This window comes from Rhineura floridana, chromosome 6, assembly GCF_030035675.1.
Source record: "Rhineura floridana isolate rRhiFlo1 chromosome 6, rRhiFlo1.hap2, whole genome shotgun sequence".
NCBI classification, from domain to species: Eukaryota; Metazoa; Chordata; class Lepidosauria; order Squamata; family Rhineuridae; genus Rhineura; species Rhineura floridana.
Window position 1 is genome coordinate 47,648,043 of NC_084485.1, and position 22,571 is coordinate 47,670,613.

General features: G+C 39.5%; 1 protein-coding gene across 2 annotated transcripts in view; it reads left to right on the forward strand.

The window, feature by feature from the left end:
* The first annotated feature begins 8,447 nt into the window (after positions 1 to 8,447).
* The window catches only part of TRPC4AP (transient receptor potential cation channel subfamily C member 4 associated protein), a 40,874-nt gene continuing 26,750 nt past the window's right edge, over positions 8,448 to 22,571 (forward strand). The window contains exons 1-3 of one of the 2 annotated variants that reach the window (XM_061631684.1): positions 8,448 to 8,711; positions 20,372 to 20,500; positions 21,434 to 21,550. In XM_061631684.1, the coding sequence (XP_061487668.1) occupies positions 8,547 to 8,711; positions 20,372 to 20,500; positions 21,434 to 21,550 (411 nt within the window). In that variant the 5' untranslated portion in view covers positions 8,448 to 8,546. The remainder of the gene's footprint in view (positions 8,712 to 20,371; positions 20,501 to 21,433; positions 21,551 to 22,571) is intronic. The other variant, XM_061631683.1, reaches the window with a different exon arrangement.

Sequence of the window (22,571 nt, forward strand, 5' to 3'; positions counted from 1 at the left end):
GGGTTGTTGGGTACCTGGATGCAACACCATCACCTGGGTGAGGCTCGTACAAGTAACATAGAGCCTAAACAGCTGCAACTGAATAAGATGCAGTTTAGAAACTTGCCATACGCTGTTCCAGTAAAATATGTCGTCTTGTTCAATAGTCGCCAAGATCCATGTTTACGGGATGGTGGCAGGGGAGACGTTTAACTCTGATGTGCTGAAGATATGGGGTACTGTAGTAGCTAAGTGTTAGCTGTGTCTTGGAAAGGCTGTAACTCAGTGGTAGAGCATCTGCTTTGCATGCAGAATGTTCCAACTTCAATCCCTGGCATCTCCAAGTAGGAAAGCCACTGTCAGTCTAGACAATAATACTGAGCTAGATGGACCAATGGTCTGTTTCAGTATAAGGCAGATTCCTATGTTCCTATCCCAGTTTTCACTCCAGCCAAGAGTTTGCTACTTGGCCCTTAGCCTTTACCTGCTATCTGCAAAATGGAGACAACATACAGCCCTAATTTATAGAGCTGTTGTAAAGATTGGTGAGATCGTGTATGCTGACCGCTTTGAAAATTTAAGCACTGTGTATGAATGTTCAGTTAATGGTGATGATATCATTCCTATCATGGAAATCAAAGAGAAGGGTAATAATTATCTTGGAACCTTCTAAGTGGGACACACCAGTGGCTGCTGATTAATATGCAATTATTTTCGCAAAGACATTCCAATCTATCTTACTCCATAGTTGGTAGGACTTGTTGAAAGCAGGCCCTCCATATTATAAAAGGAGGGGATTTAAAGGCATTTAATATAGCTTGTCATTAAGGCATATTTTCTTTATTTGGAGAGAAACAAACCATGAAGCTGGCTTTTGTTCCCTAGCGTGGCAACATCAGGAACAAAAAAGAAGTGAAATGGGGATTTTTGAGCAGTGTGCAAAACTAGCATGCTGCTTGTTCACATTAAACCATAGTGTCTGGTCTGCTTCACACATAACATTAAACCATAGTTAGAAACACCATCTCATTTTGCAGAATTCATCTTAGTCTGTTCTTTGCCTGCATTGTCTGTTTCTGATACTGAAGTAGAAAGAAGTGCTGCTTCATATACATGCAAGGAATGATGTAGATCACTTGAAAATTATCCAAAACTTGCTTTTTCTCTCTTGCATCTCCTGCTTGATGTTCTATTTTACTTTATTTTCCCTACCCTAGATTGATTTCCTACTCCTAGGCTTGGTTTTTATATATAATGTTAATAATTAATAATAATATATTAATTAATAATGCATATTAATAATTAATAATGTATGTTAATTCTCCTCTCCCCCCCCTTCCAGCTAGCAAACTTTTTTTCTCCAACTCCTCTTTCCTTTTGTGGACCTGCAGGCAGGGACTTGTGTCTCTTTCTAGTACCCATTTACATAACAGGTGGTACTTTTTATAAATAATAAATGGTGATAAATGAGCTAGTCAAGGGTTACAAATCCTGGAACAGTTAAAGATGAGACTGGTAAAAGTTCCATGTTGGCAATTCGTAGGACTTCTGCTCATGGAAACTAGATTCTGACCAGATAGTGTGTCTGGAAGGAGGAACAAAGTTCCCATTTTGTGATTGTGGGTCATTATAATTGCATAGGAGGGGCTTGTGTGTACTTCTTTCTACCAATATATCATTCTGATGTTCTATTTAAGAGCATGCATCAAAATTGAGGGTTAGTTAGGTTGCAGCTAGAGAGAGGAGGACCGTCCAAAGAGAACTCCATATAAGCCACTTTAGGGTAATTCCATGAAAATGTCAACCTACAGACCCATTTTTCATTTTTAAAGATAGTTAACATGTTCCATATCATTGTAAAGATTATTTTTCAAAGTTTCATTGTCTAGTAACAGTTTTTCAAAATGGCAGTTTATACATGAGTAAAAAGATAACCAGAAATGTGGCATGCTTGTTTGTTCAGAATTTTTTTCTAGTATTCCATTAAAGACCTCTCCAAGAAAATAGATAAAAGGTTAATGATCCTTTACCGTATTGATAGTTTTGCTTTCTCATTTGGTAACTGAAAATAAATTTTATGTTTTGATCAAAATCAGATGAGGGACAATAAAACTTACTTTGGTTTAGCATGTTATGTTGGTCACAAAAACACATACACCCCCCCATACACACAACAAATGAAAAGAAAAATCTTATATTTTTAACTTTATTCTCTTGAGTTTGTTAGCATTAAGAAAATATGATGAAATGTTGCCTGCAATGTGTTTTACAGGCAACAGCCTTTGTGACCAACATAACACCACAATATGCAGCTTGCATAGCACAGATGGACAGCCACCACAGGTAGCTGGACAGCCACCTGTTGGGTATGCTTTAAGATGGATAGTTGCATTAACCAGGGGGGTGGAATTTATGGCCTTATAGTCTCCTTCCAACTCTACTATTCTATGATTCTATGAAATGTGTTGTTGTGTGTCATATAAATCCTTTTCTATCATAATTCCTTCCCTGAAAATGTAATAATTATTAGGCCTATTATTTGTACCTTACCATCAATGTAGCAATGCTTAGCAGTCATGGAATAAGAAGAGAGTCCTCTTGTAGATCAATAACTGGTTAAGAAACAGGAAACAAAGAGTAGGAATAAATTGACAGTTTTCCCAATGGAAGGATAAGAACACAAGAAGAGCCTGCTGGATCAGGCCAGTGGCCCATCTAGTCCAGCATCCTGTTCACACAGTGGCCAACTAGATGCTCACGTGAAGCCCACAAGCAGGAGTGCAAGAGCACTCTCCCCTCCTGTGGTTTCTAGCAACTGATACTCAGAAGCATACTGTCTCCAACTACGGTGACAGACCATAGCTATCATGGCTAGTAGTCACTGATATAGAAAGTGAAGTATCCAAGGGATCTGTATTGTGACTTGTGCTTAACTTGTTCATAATCTACAGTTAGGGATGAGAACAGTGAGGAGCCATGTTTGCTAATGATACCAAATTGTTCAAGGTGGCAAGAACAAAAAGGGATGGGGAAGAGCTCCAAAAGGGTATTTCCAAACTGAATGGGCAGTAAAATGGGGAAAAAACAATTCAAAAGTAAGTAAGTGTAATGTGATGCACACTGGGGCAAAATCATCATCATCCAAATTTCACACATACGCTCATGAAGTCTGAGTTAGTGATGACTGACCAGACTGAGATCTTGGGGTTAGGGTTACCAGGTGCCTGGGTTTTGGCTGCATACTCCAGCTTTTGAGGATCCTCTCTGGGTGACTCATCTTAATTTCCAGACTCTCAGCTTCAGTTAAAAAAAAATAAGTTTCTAGGTAGTCTGGTTCCCAAGATATACACCAAAACATCAGCAGCCGCACCCATGACTGTTAAATCTGTTTAACAGATCTGTTATAGCAGATTGTAATACTAACCCCACCCTTTCAGGATTGCAGCCAATAAGTGAAGCCAGGCTTGTGATTTGTTGACCTGCAGGCAGTGCCTACAGTTATTGTAACATCAGAAAATTGTGGTTTTTTCCCTGTTTATCTGAAAATCTCATAAATTGGGTAAGTATATAGGTTTCAGGGTTTTTTCCTCTTGTGCGCAAGAGTCAAACCCTGAGCTGTTGAAGAGGGCAGTGTTTTGAACACCTTCCCAATATGAAAGCTTTAATCCAATACTTGCTTTTCTGGGAGTAAAGCCATGCTAATCCCATGTACTTAGAGTAAACCCCATTGAATTCAATAGGACTTACTTTTGAGTAAACATGGTTAGGATTGTGCTGTGAATTAATGGGACTTCTGAGTGAACACAGCAAAGAATTGTGTTTGTGTCGTAAATCTCTCCCCCTCTAATCCTATTTTAAAGCAATTAGGCAGGGCTTACTTAGGTATCACAGTTTTTATTATGTAGGAAACTAATACTGATTTTTTAAAAAAAATATTCTGCAATGACCAACTGGTTTGACACTAAACTGTTATAAGGGATGTATTTTACATCTGCTCTGTGTGTGTGTGTGTGTGTGTGTGTGTTTTCAACAACCCTGTGAGGTAAACTTGGTGATTGGAAACCAAGGCAGCTCATAATAAGAAATAAATCCCTTTAAAATCCAGTAACCATAAAACAAGTATAAACAGTTGCAAAACAGTTTAAAGTAGCATGATTCTGAATTTTGGGTTGGGTAAATGAAGTTTATTATTTATTATTTGATTTATATCCCTCCCTCTCAGTAGGAGCCCAGGGCAGCAAACAAAAGCACTAAAAACACTTTAAAACATCATAAAAACAAACTTTCCAATATATTAAAACAAAACATCTTTAGAAACATTTATTAAATGCTTTAAAAAACATTTTTTTTAAAAAAAACGTTTAAAAATATTAAAAAGCAATTCCAACCAGGGTTACAGATCTTTGTTTTTCAGCCAGAGACTCGGGTTTTTGGGCGTCCTCTCTGGGTGACTCACCTTAATCTCCGGATTTTCAGCTTTCATTAAAAAAGTTTGTAGGTGGTCTGGTTCCAGAAATATACACCAAAACATCAGCCACCCCCCCCACAACTTCTTAGCTGCTCTAAGTTCTGCTCTAATCCCTGCCCTTTCAGGTTTTTAGCCAATAAGAAGTCAGGTTTGTGATTGACAAGGAATTATAGAGCAAAAACATGATAGAGTCAAATTGAATTGTCTGCCTTCAAGGTGATTCCAACTTATGGTGACCCTATGAACTGGGTTTTCATGGTAAGCGGTATTCAGTGGAGGGGTTACCATTGCCTCTCTGAAGCTGAGAGGCAGTGACTGGCCCAAGGCTCAGAAAATGTGCTTTTTCCTGCTTTTCTGGACATCTCACAGATTGTATAAGTAAGTTTTCAGTCTTTTTCTCTCTTGTGTGTAGGAGTCAGACAGGTTTAAACTTTAAAGAGGGCAGTGTTTTGCAAACTTCCCAATAGGAAGCTTTAATTGATTACTTACATTTCCAGAGTAAACATACCCAGAGTAAACCCCATTGAATTCAACAGGACTTCCTTTTGAGTAGACATGTTTAAGATTGTGCTGTAAATTGAGGGGACTTTTGAGAGAACATAGCAAAGAATTGTGTTTGTGTTGTATAACTTTCTCTCCCCCTCCAATCCTATTTTTAAAGCAATTAGGCAGGGCTTACTTTAGGTATCACTGTTTTTATCATGTAGGAAACTAATACTGATTTTATTTTTTTAATGTTCTGCAATGATCAACTGGTTTTGACAATAAACTATTATATGGGGTGTATGTATTTTTACTTCTCCAGTGTGTGTGTGTGTGTGTGTGTGTGTGTATGGGAATCTTTCCAACAACCCTGTGAGATAGGGTTGCAGTCTGGAAACCAAGGCAGCTCACAATAAGAAATAAATCCCTTTAAAATCCAATAGCCATAAAAACAAGTATAAACAGTTGCAAAACAGCTTAAAGTAGCATGATTCTGAATTTTGGGTTGCGTGAATGAAATTGCTTATCACTTGAGGTTGCAATTCTGACCCTGTTTGAGTGAGCCCCACTGAATACATTGGGACTTGCTTCTGAATAAATAAACGTAGGATTGCACTATAAATATATTTACATGTTGTATAAATAATAAACATATTTGATAGTCATGCTTATACAAATATTTCTTCATACTATGTCCCAATAAGTATCTGATTTCACACTATGGTTTACAATACTTCCCCTACATTTTAAGTGTGTCCTTCTTCCGTGTGGAGTTCATGGTTCCTCTCTGTTGTTTTCATCCTGAGATGAAATAATCCTGATAATCTGAGGGGCAGATTAAGCTGAGAGATGGTGAGTAGCCCATGGTCACCCAGTAAACTTTATAGCTCATTTACATTTTAAAAAAATAATTAAAACAATTTACATGCAGGCAAAGTTGATAACTAGATCCACACAATATGTTTAAAGCACATCCAACTTCTATTTAAAGCACATGACTTCCCCTAAAGAATCCTGGGAAGTGTAGTTTCCCCCTCACAGGTATAGTTCCCACCACCCTTAAACTACAGTTCCCATGATTCTGTGGTGTCATTCTTATGCTTCAAATATGTGTTGAATGTGCTTTAAATGAATTGTGTGGATCTGCACTAGTTATGATGAGCATTCATTAGTGAATTGAAAAGAACAACTGTAAAAAAAAATTAAACAGGGGAAGGTTATAGCTCAGTGGTAGGGCATATGCTTTGCATGCAAAGGTCCAAAATTCAATTTCTGGAAAAGACTATTGCCTGGAATCCTGGAGAGCCAATGCTAGTCCATGTCATCATTACTCAGCTAGATGGCACCAAATGGCCTCAGCGGTATAAGGCAGATTCCTTTGTTACTAAAAGTGGGAAGAGACTCAAGGGCCACAGTGACTCCAAAATTTATTAATGTATTTTATTTACAACATTTATATACCACTTTATTGTAAAAAATCTCAAAGCAGTTTCCAGAAAGAATTAAAACAATAAAATTATTGGCAAAAACAGTTAAAAGACAGGTATTTAAAAACCTTCAAAATAATAAAACCAACAATGAGTTAAAAACATATAAAAACACAGTAGCTTCTACATGCCTGGATAGACTTGCCTAAACAAAAATGATTTTAGTAGTTGTTGAAAAAAGGCGTCTGTCTAATGTCAATAGGCAAGGAGTTCCAAAACGTAGGTGCTGCCACATTACAGGACTGATTTCTTACAAGAGCAGAACAAGTACTATGTGACACCCATAACATGGAAAGCACAGCGTGAACTTGGCCTGGGAGCAAATCAGCAACCAATGCAGATTTCAGAGCAAAGGTATTATATGCTGATAGGATCTCACTCATGTCAGCAATTGTGCCACAGCATTCTGCATTAACTGCAGCCCCCAGGTCGGGTTGTGCTGTACGATGATTTCTGTGACCCTCGCTGTCAGGGATTTTTTAGTTTTGGTTTTCGGTTATGAATCCTGACTGGTTGTGGGATGTTGAGTTGTCTGCCTTACTCATAGGAATCTTGTTGTGGTTGGTATGGTATTGCATTTAGGAAAACATCACTGTCTTGTTTTTGCATTTTATTTACCTTTAACCTCAGTCCCTTACATCCATAAAAGCAACAGCAGTGGTTCCATGCGCTCAGCTCAACCCCCAAAACCCATTGATGATGCACCTTGTTGGTTGCATGGCAGTTTGTTTCTTGCCCAATAGTGAAAAAACAGAATTCGCATATTTGGAAGTGTGGCTGCAGTTGTTGTTCCCAAGCTGCTGCCTGTGAAGGTAGACCAAACCACGTGTGTTTTCTCTGTTAATTATTACTTACTGGAATTGGGTTGTCTGTCAAAGTGAGTTTATAGCAGCCACCAGGGGAGACAGAAAGGGTAGAGAATCTTCTTACTCTTACTCATTTCTCAGACCTCTTTCTGAGGTGAAGGGTCAAATCTGAAAGAAGTTTGGAGCAGCCATGTTAAAAGATAAAGGCAGGGCATTCCAGGCAGGGGGTTGCCAACCCTGCTTGGATATGGATGTCTTTGCAGAGTATCCCTAGTCAAGCTTTACTGACAGCACAATCCAAACTATATCTACTCAGAAATAAATCCTGTTGAGTTCTATGGGGCTTAGTCCCTTAGTAAGTGTGTTTAGAATTGCAGCCTTCAGGGGCATCCATCTTTACTACTGAATGCTCCCATCTCCTGTCTCCACAACACTAGACTCCTTTCTTCCAACAATGGCCTTTTAGTGACTGGTCTGGCCTGGGGGCACTTAAACCTTTCCGGGTGAAAGCAAGTAGGCTAGATTAAATGTTCCCAATCCAGGGTCCATCTTTAGCTAAGATTTCAATCTTGATTTCCAATCAGAATTTTTTAAAATTGTATGCTCCAAGCAACTGTGATTGATGCTTAATGTATCATGCTTAATGACATCACTAGGGCCCACCCCTGTGACATCACTAGGGCCCACCCCTGTGACATCACTTGGGCCCTCCCCCTGACATCACTAGGGGCCGTCCCTGAAATCTCAGGTTTAGGGATGCTTCTGACCTGGCAACTCTAGTTGCAGTCGTGGTGTAAACTACAATAGGCACAAAAGCCTTGGTGTGTATTCAAATGTTATTAGCATGTCAGCTTTAAATGGCTGTAAGCAGTCTAATGTGACTTGGCCTGATGGGGGCCAATTCTAGAGCCAGGCAAAACTTTTAAGAAATCTGGAGGCAGTGTTATGTGCCCCCTTCCCACTCCACTGCCACACTCTAGCTTAAAAGGAACCTCATGTGCCTTTGTGTCTATGACACAAATCGCACAAAATAACGTTCGTCCTGGCTTTGATTACGGTGGAACGAGATGACAGCTTCGTCTCTCCGCGCTTCTCCCCCACCCCTTTCTCTCAGTGGGCCGCTCTCGGCATGCATCCGAAGACTACATTCCCCATCAGCCCCTGGGGAGCCAAGGGTACATTCTCTCCCACCAATGAGGAGGCGGCTGGCCGTAGAGCGCGTGGCCTTGCCTGCTGGTGGCGCTGTGGCACAGCCCGGGAGACGTTCCGTTCAAAGAGCTGCGAGAAGGGGCGCTTCCTGTTTGGCTGGATGCAGGAGCGGCTATGGCGGCGGCGGGGATAGGAGCTGGAGCGGTGCCACCGCTAGCAGTCGTGGGCCCTGTGCTCGGTGGGCCAGGGCGGCGGGGAGCTCGCAGAGGGCCGGTCAACATCCTGGCTCAGCTCCGGCATGCGCAGCTCAGTGGTCGGGGCCTGATGCGGGGGCCGCAGGTATCGCGGGCTGAGGCAGGCTTTGTGGGGGGCAAGGCCGAGTTTGAGGTTCGAGCGAGAGAATGTGGGGCGACCCGTCGCCCTCCTGCCTCAAAGAGGTTGCGCTGTGCCCTGTTAGGTCCGGCCGAGGCTGGGCTTCCGTGGTGGGAAAGGGAGCTAAACCACGGTTCCCTCCAGGCGCCAGGGGTCGGTTGGCAGTTTTTCTTCGGAGGCGGCAGCCCTGTCGTTTGTAGCCCAGTTTGCTAGTGCGTTTTATTGTCGGGGTCTTTCTTTATTGGTGGAGTGGGAAGCGTAGATGAGTGTCTTTCTGACTCTCTCTCACACACATACACGTTATGCTGTCTCCACTCCGCATAGACGAGGTGGGGCAATTGAGACCCACTAATAGGGACTCGGGCTGTTTTTTCTTTTCTCTCCCCACCACCCCTCCCCCAAAGAGTCAGAGGCTTTGTGACACTCATTTTTCTGCTTCTGTGGGCTCCAAGGGAATCCTGGAGTTGTTGTTGGGACCTGCTTGATTTTCTTTCTGTAATTTCCAACATCTCCTCTGCGATGCGATAATGCCTTAGTAGTTCCTGAAGTCTGGTACCTTCCTAGTAGCATACAGTCCAGTGTACTTTGTTGGAAGGGTATCATCTGTCTTACTCACTACACTTATGTGGTAGTTCACATTGCACAATATACTTTAAGGTTGCAATCCATCACTGAGCTGGGTACGCTGAAGCCTGCTGGTTTCAGTGGGTTATAGGAATTTTATCTCTGTTGGATTATGATAAAAATGTACAATATAAATGTTAACTATTTCATCATCCTAATTGGTAGAATTTTAATAATTTACCCCATATTTCCCTCCTAGTTTCTGGTTAGTGCCTGAATGACTTCTTTGTATATGGAGCTTATACAATAGTGATGTAAATAGGTAGCAGGTTTCTTAGGTTTAAAAAAAGGTTGTATCAGTGTACACCTTCCTCTGAGGCAAGATTCTAGGTGTCTAAACTTGATTAATTTCTAACTTGACTTAGTTACCAGGACTTGTTCAGTTCTTTTTTCTTTTTCTTGGCATTTAGTGAATGAAGTATGTTAGGCCTCTCCTGCTTTAGTCATTTCCTCTTTGTACTAGAGGAGTTCTGCTTTAATGACTAGTTTTTAATAGAGTGAAAATGTGACTTTTTCCCTCCTAAACTCCTAGTTGGGTTTCTTGAAAGTATGTTGAGCCTTTGGAGCTGTGCTGTTTCATTTGCGTGTATTTAATGCTTGATCAGTGTTGTTTTTTCGCACGATGATTGGCAACTAAACTTATATAGAAACTTATATCCAGAAATTTTACAAACAGGTTTTCAAACTTTTATCTGATAATGGTGGAGTGAAAAGGTTTGTTAAATGTGAATGCTGAGACTTCAGTATTTTAAGAAGTCCCTGTTAGCTGTGCAAAAAAAAAAAAAGCTGCAGTGGCCTAAAGCAGCCTATCTCTGATATAATTCTTTAGTGTATTAGAACTAGTAGGGAGCTGCTCATGGAACCTTTTTGTGTAGAAGTAGAAGGTTCTTCGCTCTGCTGTGTTGCAGGACTGGGAATGAGAAAGAACAAGAAGCGTTGATTCTGTTTCATGAAAATGCGTTCTGTAATGCAAAAGCATTTTCATGGTGAGGAGAGAATTCATGGCAGTGGTCAGGTACAATTAATTTTCTGCACAGACACCACCACTGTTGTACATGACAATCACACACATTTTCTGTTGCAAGTGTTCACAGTACAGAAATTATAGTTTTTCAGCTCAGATATATATATATGGCAAAAGATCAGTTGCACCCAACGTGATCAGTTTTGCCTTTTTCCTATAGTGTAAATTGTATTTGTGAAGAAAGACTAATACGAGAAGAGTCCTTATATCTGCAAAAAGCTGCAACTTTAATTTAATTAGAACCTGAGAAAACTGGTTGCATGCATAAGCTGCCCACTTGGCTTTCTTGGTCGACATGGTGTCTGCCTGCTTGCACAATGGGATTTCTGGTTTTTTTGTCTCTCCCTTTACCCCCTTGTGTCCCCAAAATCTACTTGAGAGTCCCCCAATCCTCCAGAGCATATTTTGGGGATTGCACTTTGGGGCTGCATGGGATGCAGATGAAGGAGAAGCCCCATTGTGTAAGTGGGCACCCACTTGCACTGTAATAGATCTTAACCCTCAATAAGAAGCCTTTAGAAAATTGATTTTAATAGTTCAGTGGTTATTGAAAATCTGGGATATTTTAAGTGTGATAAAGCTTACTAATTTTGTTAAAATAAGATAAGGAAGACATGAGGATGACACATTTGTGAGAAAAGAGTACATTTGTTATATCTTGGATACTGAAAGTGCAGGATCATTTGCAATGTATGAGTTATTAGGTCTAAAGACAACAGCATGTATTAATTAATGAAGCATGATTAAATTTATCTGCAGTACTATCAACATCTGTGAATTTATACTTTCTTTGTGCCAGTGATGATTTTTTTTAAAGCCCGCCTTTTTATTTTTTATAAAGAAAATAATTTGATAATATAATAAAAAGGAAAATGATTTTATAGGTAGAAAATAAAGCTGGACTATCTAGCAAGGAAAGCAGTCTTTCTGTCCAGGGAAACCTGTTAATATTTTTGTGTAGAAACAAATGGATGTGTCAGGAGTTGCACATTGTTATCATATCTCACTAATAACACTACTCTACCTGATAACTTTGCTTATTTTCTTTTGCAATAGTCATATGTGAGATAAGGTCATAAGTTGCAGTAAAGTCATATAAGGAAGGCATCAGATACTATTAGTATAGTGATTACAAAAAATATGGTTCCATTGCTCCTTACAGTTCTCACAGTGATGGGTTTTTTTGCTTGTTAGAACTTTTGGAATTCCAGAGGGTCATGGGTTCTAAAAACGGAGAGTCCCTTATCTGAGTAGTGTTAAAAGTGACCAAATTCTGAGTTTAGCCATCAGTTTTCAATACAATGAAAAATACTGCTGGCATTTTTTTCCAAAAAAAGAAGCCTGGCTTTGAAATTCAGCACTAGAAAGTGGCTTACTCAAGAATGGTGAGAGTTTGTAGTTCTTGAATAGAAAAAGCTCTAAGAAGGTTAAATGATTGGAGTGGCTTAGTTTTGACTCCTATTTATGATAGCTAAACCATGTTAACCAGTTGAGGAATGATGAAAAACATAATTCACAATGATACCTTGGAAAATTATTTCCAGTTTCCCTTAGGGTAGCCATCAAAGGGAGTCTGTTCTCTCTCTGAAGCCAAGCTGGAAATGTTTGCTTCAAAATCTGCCAGAGCACCATGTGAGCTTGGGATGTTTGGGTTACCCAGAAGGGATTCTAGGACCTATGTGATGCTGCGATCAAATACAGTTATACCTCACTTAAGGAATCCTTCAGGAAGGAAGCTCCTTTTAATGAAAGGTGAAACTTTAACCTTTGCTTTGCTGTGGATAAACTTTGGAGCTGTGCCTTTGCTTTAAGGTGAATTTGACTAGCCTGTGTCTTTGCTTTGCTGTGGATAAACATTCAGGCCTGTGCCTTTGCTTTGCTATGGTGTAACTGACAAGCCTGTGTGTTTGCTTTGCATCAAGGAGCTCTATTGCTTTTTCCCAGGGCTGAAGAGGGAAGGATCCAATACCATTCAGAAGAGGAGAAGGGTGAGGGGGTGGGTGCCAGGTAGGCATCCTTTAAACCCCCTGTTGAAGCTGCCCTGCCATCTATGAGCAGATGTAGGAACCTATCCCTATTCTTTCCATGTTTTTCCTGCTTCTGGTACCAAAGTTTCTGTTAAAGAAGTAATGTCCAGAAATGCATCTGCTTTGTTAACTGAGGTATTACTGTATTGTAAGAAAGCTTTCCCTTCCTCTGACATGGCCACCACAAAGAGTTTGAAACCTCATCCTTCTTTTTTGATTAACTGCAATTTGTGTTTTCAAACTTGGAAAACCATGTTTAATCTTAACACTGGTTTCAAACAAGCCAGTTTCAGACCATCTGTTATGAAGCTGCCTGGCTTCAGCAAATGATAGTTCACATTAACCACAATCTAGTGTTCTGATGGAGTGTTAAACTGGGGTTAATCAAAAATGTAAGGAAACTTCCAGTCTCCTTGCAGTTGTGCTAGAGGTGAAGAGTATTGTATGAGCCAGAGGATCACTCACCAGCAGTGGTGAACCTAATCTAGCTTGCCAGGACTGTTCCAGTGAGCCCCACCCACCTGTCAATCATCCCACATCATTTTACGGAGATTTCAGCACTAAGTATCACGGTGCTAAGATCAGAGGTAATGTAAGAATAGTCTGCTGGATCAGGCCCATCTAGTCCAGAACTCACAGGGGCCAATCAGATGTCTATGGGAAGCCTGCAAGCACTCTTCCCACTTGTGATTCCCAGCAATCTGTATTTAGAGGTGAGACATAGCCATCATGGCTAGTAGCCATTGATAGCTTTATCCGCCGTGTATTTGTCAAATCCTCTCTTAAAGCCATCCAAGTTAGTGGCCATCGCTGCTTCTTGTGGAAATAAATGCACTGTGTGAAGAAGTTCTTTCTTTTGTCTGTCCTGAATCTTCCAGCATTCAGCTTCATTGGATGTCCATGAGGGCTAGTATTGTGAGAATGGCAGAAAAACGTCTCTCTGTCCACTTTCTCCATACCATGCATAATTTTATACAGCTCTATCATGTCCCCCCATACTTGCCTTTTGTCTAAATTAAAAAGCCACAAATGTTGTAACCTTTCATCATAGGGGAGTTGTTCCATCCCCTTCATAGTTTTTGTTGCCCTTTTCTAAGTCAAATATCATTTATGAGGTGAGGTGACCAGAACTATACACAGTATTCCCAGTGCGGTCACACTGTAGCATTATGATATTGGCAGTCTTACTTTCAGTCCCTTAATTATCCCTGGCATAGAATTTGCCTTCTCCACGGCGAGCTATCCACAACAACCCCAAGGTCTTGTTCCTGGTTAGTCACTGCCAATTCAGACCCCATGAGCGTATATTTGAAATTTATTGGGGGGGGGGTTGCCCCACTATCCATCACTTTACACTTGTTTACATTGAATTGCATTTGGCATTTAAGTTCCCATTCATTCAGTTTGGAGAGATCATTTTGGAACTCTTCTCCACCCATCCTTTTTTTAACTACCCTGAAAAATCATCAGTAAAGTTCACTACCTCTCTGCTCACCCCTAAACAACTGTCTTTAGTAGCAATTTAAGGAACACGGTGGATGCCAAAGTATAGGTGGCTGGCACGTTGTACTTGGTCTGTGATGTGCTTCTAAACTGTGCAGAGTTGGCTTGTGTGATTTTATGTTGTGCTTCTATCTGTCTATTTGCTTCTCATGGAATTAGTTATCAGCAAAGCATCTGAGATGAGAGCCAGTCTGACATAGTGGTTAGAGTGTTGGACTATGACCTGGGAGACCAGGCTTCGAATCCCCACACAGCCATGGAGCTCACTGGGTGACCTTGGGCCAGTCACTGCCTCTCAGCCTCAGTAGACTCATTGAAGTTAATGGCCCTAAGTTAGTCACATTCATTAATTTCAGCGGGTCTACTTTGATTAGGACTAGCATTGGGTGCAACCCCTAATGTTTTCTAAATTATTCCTCTTAATGCATGATGCATACTTTCTTGGCATTTAAACATATGTTCCTTTGAGATGAAAAAATGATCTAGCATTGAAATGCTGGGGTAAACTTATGATACTCTTGCATTTGAATATGACATGTATTGCTCAGTGCTAAGGCATACTTCCTGAATTGTAAGAAGAAATAAGATCTGCCATTGCTCTTTTTACATTGAACCACAGTTGCTGGGCTGTAAAGGAGATTTGACTTGTAATTTGCCTTAATTCTCCTCTTAGAAGTTGGACAATTTTGTAGGACATAATTTACACCTGTAACATCTGGCTACTCCAATTTATGTTTTGTCAGGACATCAAGTGAATTGTTAGCAGTATTCATATATGCTAGCATGCAGGATTGGCATGATAATTCTGCTAGACCTTAGAAATCTGTTTTGGCAAGTGTGAGGAGAATTAGTCCACACAGCCTTAATGTTTTCTTATAAGTAAAAAGGAAAGAAGTCTCAAGCTTTATAACTGAGATGCCATGAACATACGTGGATTTAAAAAGGTGCTAAGAAATGTACAATTTCAGGGAGTAAAAAGGTTCTGGTCCTGTTACAAGTATCAGAATGAATAAACATCAGCGGCCCTCTTTTGCAAACTGTTACTGTCTGCTTGGTACTGAAGAGCTGTTGAAATTAAGGTTGCACAGTGTAGCCTATCTCAGATTACAGAACCCTCTTTAAATTCAGATTTTCACATGCATGACAACTGTACATGTATTTTCAAATCTTGCTTACAATGAAAGAATTTACATTTTTGTGGAAGCATGTTAACACCCATACGTGATGTTTAGAATGCTTGCTAGGGAGATGGGAAGTGTTTAATTTCTAAAGAGACACATAAAGGGCCTTATACCATCTGTTTTATAAGCCCTTTTCAATACTGTGGGGGGGGGTGGAGCATGGCAGGTTGCACTTGCTCACTGGAAAGGGAAAGGTACTCTGTATGTTCCCAGGAAATGATATGCAGGAAATGATAAATTAAGAAGAAATGGGGTTGCTCTAAAAGTGATGTAGCAAAAGCAATTAGGCGCTATAACGCAAGGTCTGAGGAAGGTACATCAATGAAACTTAACAGGAAATCTTTTAACATAACCACCATCCAAGTTTATGCTCCAACGTCATACACAGAAGAGGAAATGGAGAGATTTTATGCAGAAGTACAGGAAGAAATTGATCACATACCAAAACAGGATGCTCTGGTAAGCATGGGGGACTTGAATGCAAAAGTAGGGAACAGAAGAACTAGAAATTGTGGGAAAATGGGGCTTAGGAGACAGAAATGAAGCAGGAGAGAGACTTATTGAATTCTGTGAAGCCAATAATGTGCAAACACATTTTTCGAGCCACTGAAAAGATGACTGACTGTACATGTGGACATCACCAAATGGTCAATATAGGAATTAAACTGATTATATAATTGGAAGCAGAAGATGGAGAAGTTCCATACTTTCTACAAAAGCAAGACCAGGAGCAGACTCCAGTACAAATCATGACCTGGCAATATCGAAAACCAGCATAAAGCTAAAGAAGAAGAACAAAGCAATCATAATGCCAAAATACAATTTAAATGACATCCCAGAAGAATTTAAGGATCAAATAAAGAACAGATTTGAGGCTTTAAACCTAGCTAATAGAGAACCAGAAGAACTATGGAGTGAAGTCAGAGACATTATCAGGGAAGAATGTAAAAAGACAATACCTCTAATTAAAAAGAGAGAAAGACCTCAGTGGATGACTGAAGAAACTCTTAAAATGGTTAAAGAGAGAAGGAAAGCAAAAGCAAAAGGAGAGAGAGAGAGAGAGACACGGTTAGAACCCTAAATGCAATAATACAGTGACTAGTACGTAGGGACAAAAAGAACTGCTACAATAATTATTGTACAGAAATAGAAGAGGATAATAAAAAGGTAGAACAAGAGCCCTATTCCAAAAGATTAAAGAAATCAAAGGGAAATTCAAACCAAGAGCAGGGATGTTGAATAGTCAACAGAGGAACACACTGACTAACCAAGATAAAATAAAAGGAAGATGGAAGCAATACACTGAAGAATTATATAAAAGAGATGCAAGGATGACAGATTCATTCACGGAGGAACCATGTGATGGATAACTAAAATACTTGGAAGAATCAAATCACCAGGAATCATACCAGTAGAATTGCTACAAGTTACTGAGACTGAATCTGTCCAAATTTTGACAAAAATTTGTCAAGAAATATGGAAAAGAGAACAATGGCCCACAGACTGGAAGCGTTCAATATACATCCCAATTCCAAAGAAAGGGGATCCCAGGGAATGCTGTAATTATCGAACTATTGCCTTCCTATCCCATGCAAGTAAAGTAAGGTTCAAGATTCTACAACAAAGGCTCTTGCCATATATGGAGCTAGAAATGCCAGATGTCCAAGCTGGATTTAGAAAGGGAAGAGGCACCAGAGATCATATCGCAGATGTATGTTGGATAATGGAACGGACCAAGGAATTTCAGAAGGAAATCACCCTGTGCTTTATAGATTACAGCAAAGCCTTTGATTGTGTAGATCATGAAAAACTATGGAATGCTTTAAAAGACATGGGGGTGCCACAGCATCTGATTGTTCTGATGCACATCTATACTCTGGATAAGAGGCTACTGTAAGGACAGAATATGCAGAAACCGATTGGTTCCCCATCAGAAAGGGTATGAGATAGGGGTGTATTTGTTTAATCCATATGCAGAACATATCATACGGAAAGCAGGATTGGACCAAGGTGAATGAGATGTGAAAATTGGAGTGAGAAATAGCAATTATTTAAGATATGCAGACGATACCATACTACTAGCAGAAACCAGTAATGATTTGAAATGAATGCTGATGAAAGTTAAAGAGGGAAGCACAAAAGCAGGACTACAGCTAAACGTCAAAAGACTAAAGTAATGGCAACAGAAGATTTATGTAATTTCAAAGTTGATAATGAGGACATTGAACTTGTCAAGGATTATCAATACCTTGGCATGGTCATTAACCAAAATGGAGAATAGTCAAGAAATCAGAAGAAGGCTAGGACTGGGTAGGGCAGCTGTGAGAGAACTAGAAAATTTCCTCAAATGCAAAGATGTATCACTGTACATCAAGGTCAGGATCATTCAGACTATGGTATTCCTGATCTCTGTGTATGGATCTGAAAGTTGGACAGTGAAAAATGTGGATAAGAGAAAAATCAATTCATTTGAAATGTGGTGTTGGAGGAGAGCTTTGCGGATAACCATGGACTGCGAAAAAGACAAATAATTGGGTGTTAGAACAAACTAAACCAAAACTATCCCTAGAAGCTGTTAAACTGAGGTTATCATATTTTGGACATATAATGAGAAGACATTTCTACAGACAATAATGCTGGGAAAAACAGAAGGGAGCAGAAAAGAGGAAGACCAAACACGATGGATTGATTTCAAAAAAGAAGCCACAGACCTGAACTTACAAGATCTGAACAGGGTGGTTTATACCAGATGCTATTGAAGGTCAATGATTCCTAGGGTCGCCATAAGTTGTAACTGACTTGAAGGCACATAACACACACACATGTTCCCAGGGGAACTTTTAATATATTCCAGTGTGCCAGTAGAAAAAACTGTTGACTACCAAATTTAGACACATTTTGTTGACCCTGTATATCAAGTAAAGGATTGGAATCACTAGAAACTTGAGACGTGTTCAGGCATTCACCTGAACATATGAATGCACAATCCAAGGACTGGAGTGCACTTGCAATGTCCCTGTGTGCCCTGGCCCTGCTTACTTGGTCCCTGAACATCTGTTGTTGAATGGAGAAGGTCTGAAGCAGGCTTTTTACCCACATTTGCTTGCATGATTGGATGTCTTGACATGCCTTTGAGAATTGTCTAATCTAGACTTTGATATCTTTAATGAAAAACAATGTGGTTTAAAGTGAGAACCTGCATTGGATCTACATGGGTGGTTAAAATGCATTCACTGTTTAGCTTAATCTTTTCAGGCAAAAATGTATAAAGCAGAATACTCTGACTGGTTTCCAAGTAAGCCACATTCAGAGTATACCCACTGAAATCAATGAACTTGACTAACTGAAGTCCACTGATTTCAGTGGCTCTACTCTGATAATGACTTAGTCACTCTCTGTGCATGTGTATCATAATTTGATTCACTGAGTATATTGACAGTGACAGTATATCTTTGGGTGGAAATAGTTAAACCATTTTCTTCTCTCAGGAAAAAAAGTTCTGTTGCTTGCACGTGCTCCAAAATTTAATACAGAAGTAGTTTTCTTCTCAGATTGAAGATAGTGGGTTTTTCTACATATGTACCCATAAGATTTTTGCAGAGATCTGAAATTTCGTACCATTTGGGATGTTGTTATCTAGCCAGCTCAACAAAATCAGCATAGAGTTTAATCCCAACCTTACCCCTGTGATTTCTGATATGAATATTATTTGTCTTTAGAAATCATATGCCATCTGGCAGTCTCCCAACATATGTAGGTTTGTATTTGTGGCTGAAATCAACAAGAAAAAGGGCCAGTTGAAATAATGAATTTAAATCAAGTTTCCAGTTGATATTTCATATATTTCCTAAACAATGGTGCAGATCTGACCTCTAAACTGTATTTTGTATTGAACCATTTGTATAACACTTAACTGTAAATAAAACCTCTAAATGTTTTACAAAGAATAATTGATTACTAATTTTTATTTAGTTAATTTATAACTAAATAATTTATAACTAAATAAGGTATTATTTACACTGTTTCATTCTTTTAATCAGGACTCACATCATTGTGACACTGGCCAGGTTTGCATGCCATGCTAAGTCAAACTGTGGTTCAGCACAAATACACGGGCTCTGAAAGAGGATATCACTGCTGCTTTGCTCCTCCTTGGTTGTTCTGCTGCTGCACTGAGCCATGGTTTGGCTTAGCATATCATTCAAACCCCGGATTGTGGTTAATTCTAACTAAGATTTGTCCTATGGTCTATAGTTCATGGTTTGCCCAGATCGGAACCAAGGGCCTGAGTTTGGACAGCAGATAAGCCAAGACATTAGCACAGCCTCAGAATAACTAGGGAGTAGTACAGTGGCTAGGAGCTTGTGCTAAGCCATGGTTTGGCCCTTATGTACATCTTGCACACATCCTTTGTGTACTAGTTGCCATTGTGTACATCTTGCACACATCCTTTTTTGGGTAACCTATAGCAGGAATATCTTTCAAATGTTCCCATACAGGGTCTTCCTTATGGCCAGCAGCAGTGACAGTTTTAGATTAAGTGTGGAAATATAGAAACTTGCATACTAGATAATTTTGTCTTTCCCTCTTTTCAGTGTTGCTGCTTTCTGCTTAATCTGTGTTGACCCATCCACAATCACATAAAAAGTAGTAAATAAAAATGAGGTGCCCATGACTGATAGTTTGAAGAAAGGTCTGATTGTTACTGCAGTTCAGTATCATGTAAAGCAGTTTCATTTCATGAGGGTGAAAATGAAATACCTGCATCTGATAGACAGAGTTTAAATATTCATGTATTCACATAACTCAGTGTGTCTGGTAAAAGTCATTGATTCAATGTAGAAATTAACTGTAGCACTAAACATGCTCATAGTCAGATTATTTAATATTTACCAAGTTATTCTTTAAGAGGAATTCAATGTTTACATTTTTTTAAAAATCCAATTTAAATCAAGAACATTTTTTAAAAAAATGATTTCCTCCATTAATTTTCATAGACATTTTCTGTAAATTATAATTACACTAAATCAGTGTAGCATGCCAAATTATATCTGTTCTACCTAATCAGTGCTTGTAGCAACTTTAAGTTAAAAATGGAAGAATACATTTGTTTTCTACATTACTGTAATAGTGAATTTGCACAACCAAATATGATGGGCGCACAGCTTGAGCGTAGTGACCATAAGTAGTATAATGTATGCTCTGAGGACAAGACAAAACATCTTAAATCTGAAAATATATCTGCCTTATCTTTATCTTGTCTTGTAGCTCACAGAAGCTTTGTTAAAGGAAAGAGATAAACAAGCGAAATGGAATGGAATTCCTTTGCTCTTACAGAAGCTGTACAAGAACAGTCATCCCAATAGTGATTTATCCCAGTGCCAAGACATCTTAAAGGTAATGTTTCTGACTGGCAGGCAGACTGTTGCGTGGGGCAGTATATATTATGTTGAATCCTTTTTCAATTTCCTCTGATATTTTAAGTCAATTCTCAAGTTGCATGTTAGTCACTGAGGTCACATTCACACCATACATTTACAATACTGTTATACTTCTTCAAACAGTCATGGCTTCCCCCAAAGAGTCCTGGGAACTGTTAAGGGCACTGAGAATTGTCAGGAGACCCCTGTCCTCCTTAAACCTACAGTTCCCAGAGAAGTCTGGGAATTGTAGCTCTGTGAGGGGAAGAAGGTTCTCCTAACAACTCTCAGCATCCGCAGCGGTTCCCAGGATTCTTTGAGGGAAGCCATGGTATCTGTTTAAACTGGCATAAGAGTGCTTTAAATGTATGATACTGATGTGCCCACCATGTGATACCCAGTGCACTCAACAATTCCCACCCTATGCATAATTTTATAAACTGCTATCGTATTCCCCCATCAGTTACCTTTCCCCCACCTCCAGTTAAACAGCCTCAAAGCTTTAGCCTTTCTTTGTACAGAAAATTCATTTTGGTTGCCTTTTCCTCCAGAAGAGTAAAAAAAAAAAAATTGAGTATTGGCTCAAATGTTACTTATATAAATGGGACTTGCATGTTAAGTTTCATCTCTCTGCTTAGAAACATTACTTTTCTCAATCTTGCATGCTTGGAAGCTTGGCATTTCTGACTTGATTGATAGCATATTATGTTTGTTATACTTTCTGCTATCACATTTAGCTGATACGGTGATTTAATCTGTGCTTATATATTTTTTGATGACATTAGCTATCTGGTTCTGTAAACTGGTGTTTTGAAAATCCCGTAAGTACCTTCTACAACTAGTTTAAATAATGTGCTATGATATGAAGTATATCTCAGTACTTGCAACTTTATTTTTTATTCCCTGCCAGGACATTTCTCCCCTCCTTTCAATGGAAGCTATGGCATTTGTCACAGAAGAGAGAAAGACTGCTCAAGAAACCACTTTTCCAAATACATACACATTTGACTTATTTGGAGGAGTTGATGTAAGTGGTGTGTGGTTTCTATTTTGTTTTTAAATACCATAACATCCTCAAATTCAGTAGTTAGCACTTTGGATGAGGTGTTGGTAGTAGAGAGAAGAAAATCCTAGTGTTCTTGTTTAAGAGAGTTTTAGAGCCATATCAATGCTGGGTTTAGAAACAGGGTTTAGGCTGGAACATGCAAAGAAGGAATTCTCCATTACAATATGAATTTTATCTTCTCGGGACATGATTTCATTCTACAAATTGAGTAAAAGGTCAAGGAGGGCAAGAGATGCATTGAGGTTAAAGTTCTATGATCTTGATATGTGTTTCTATTCTTTTGAGTCAACGGTATAAAGCAGCATGCATTTGCGTCTCATAAAATCTCCCTTAGAAAGAATCAATACATGGGTTTTGCTGACTGATCTCTTTATTGGATATTAGAAAGGAATCCCCCACAATCAGATTGGGTAGACACGGGTAAAAGAAACGTTTATCTGTAGCAGGAATGACTGATTGGCAGTCCATGGAGCACCTTGAAACCTGTAAGGAGTGCAGAACGTAATCCCTGACTATTGGCCTATAATCTGGAGGGTCACAGGTTCCTCACCACTGCACCATGTTCTGCATTTTTTGTTGCAAGGTAATTGTGTTCTATATTTGACCAGGCCATTTGGTTCTACCTAGCTTCCCAGTACCTGCCAGCTCAGAAGTGATGCTTCCACACTACTGCTTGTTCAATCAGCACCTCTTAGGTCAACAGCAGAACATGATACTCTGTTTCTAATCAACATTTCAAAAGACTTCTGGGGCGTCCATGTTTTCAGGGCTAAGAAAGCCAAAGGGTGGTCTGGCTCAGAAGTGGCATTCAACTCTTGGGAATGTCAATAGGATTCTGAAGTATATAATTAATAACTAGTCTCTTGAATACATTTATGATGTGCATGTATTGCTCTGTGACTGAAATAAAAATTTACTTTTATTAGCTTCTTGAATGCAATAGACTAAGTACAAAGTGTATAGTTTTCTCTTGCATTTGTCA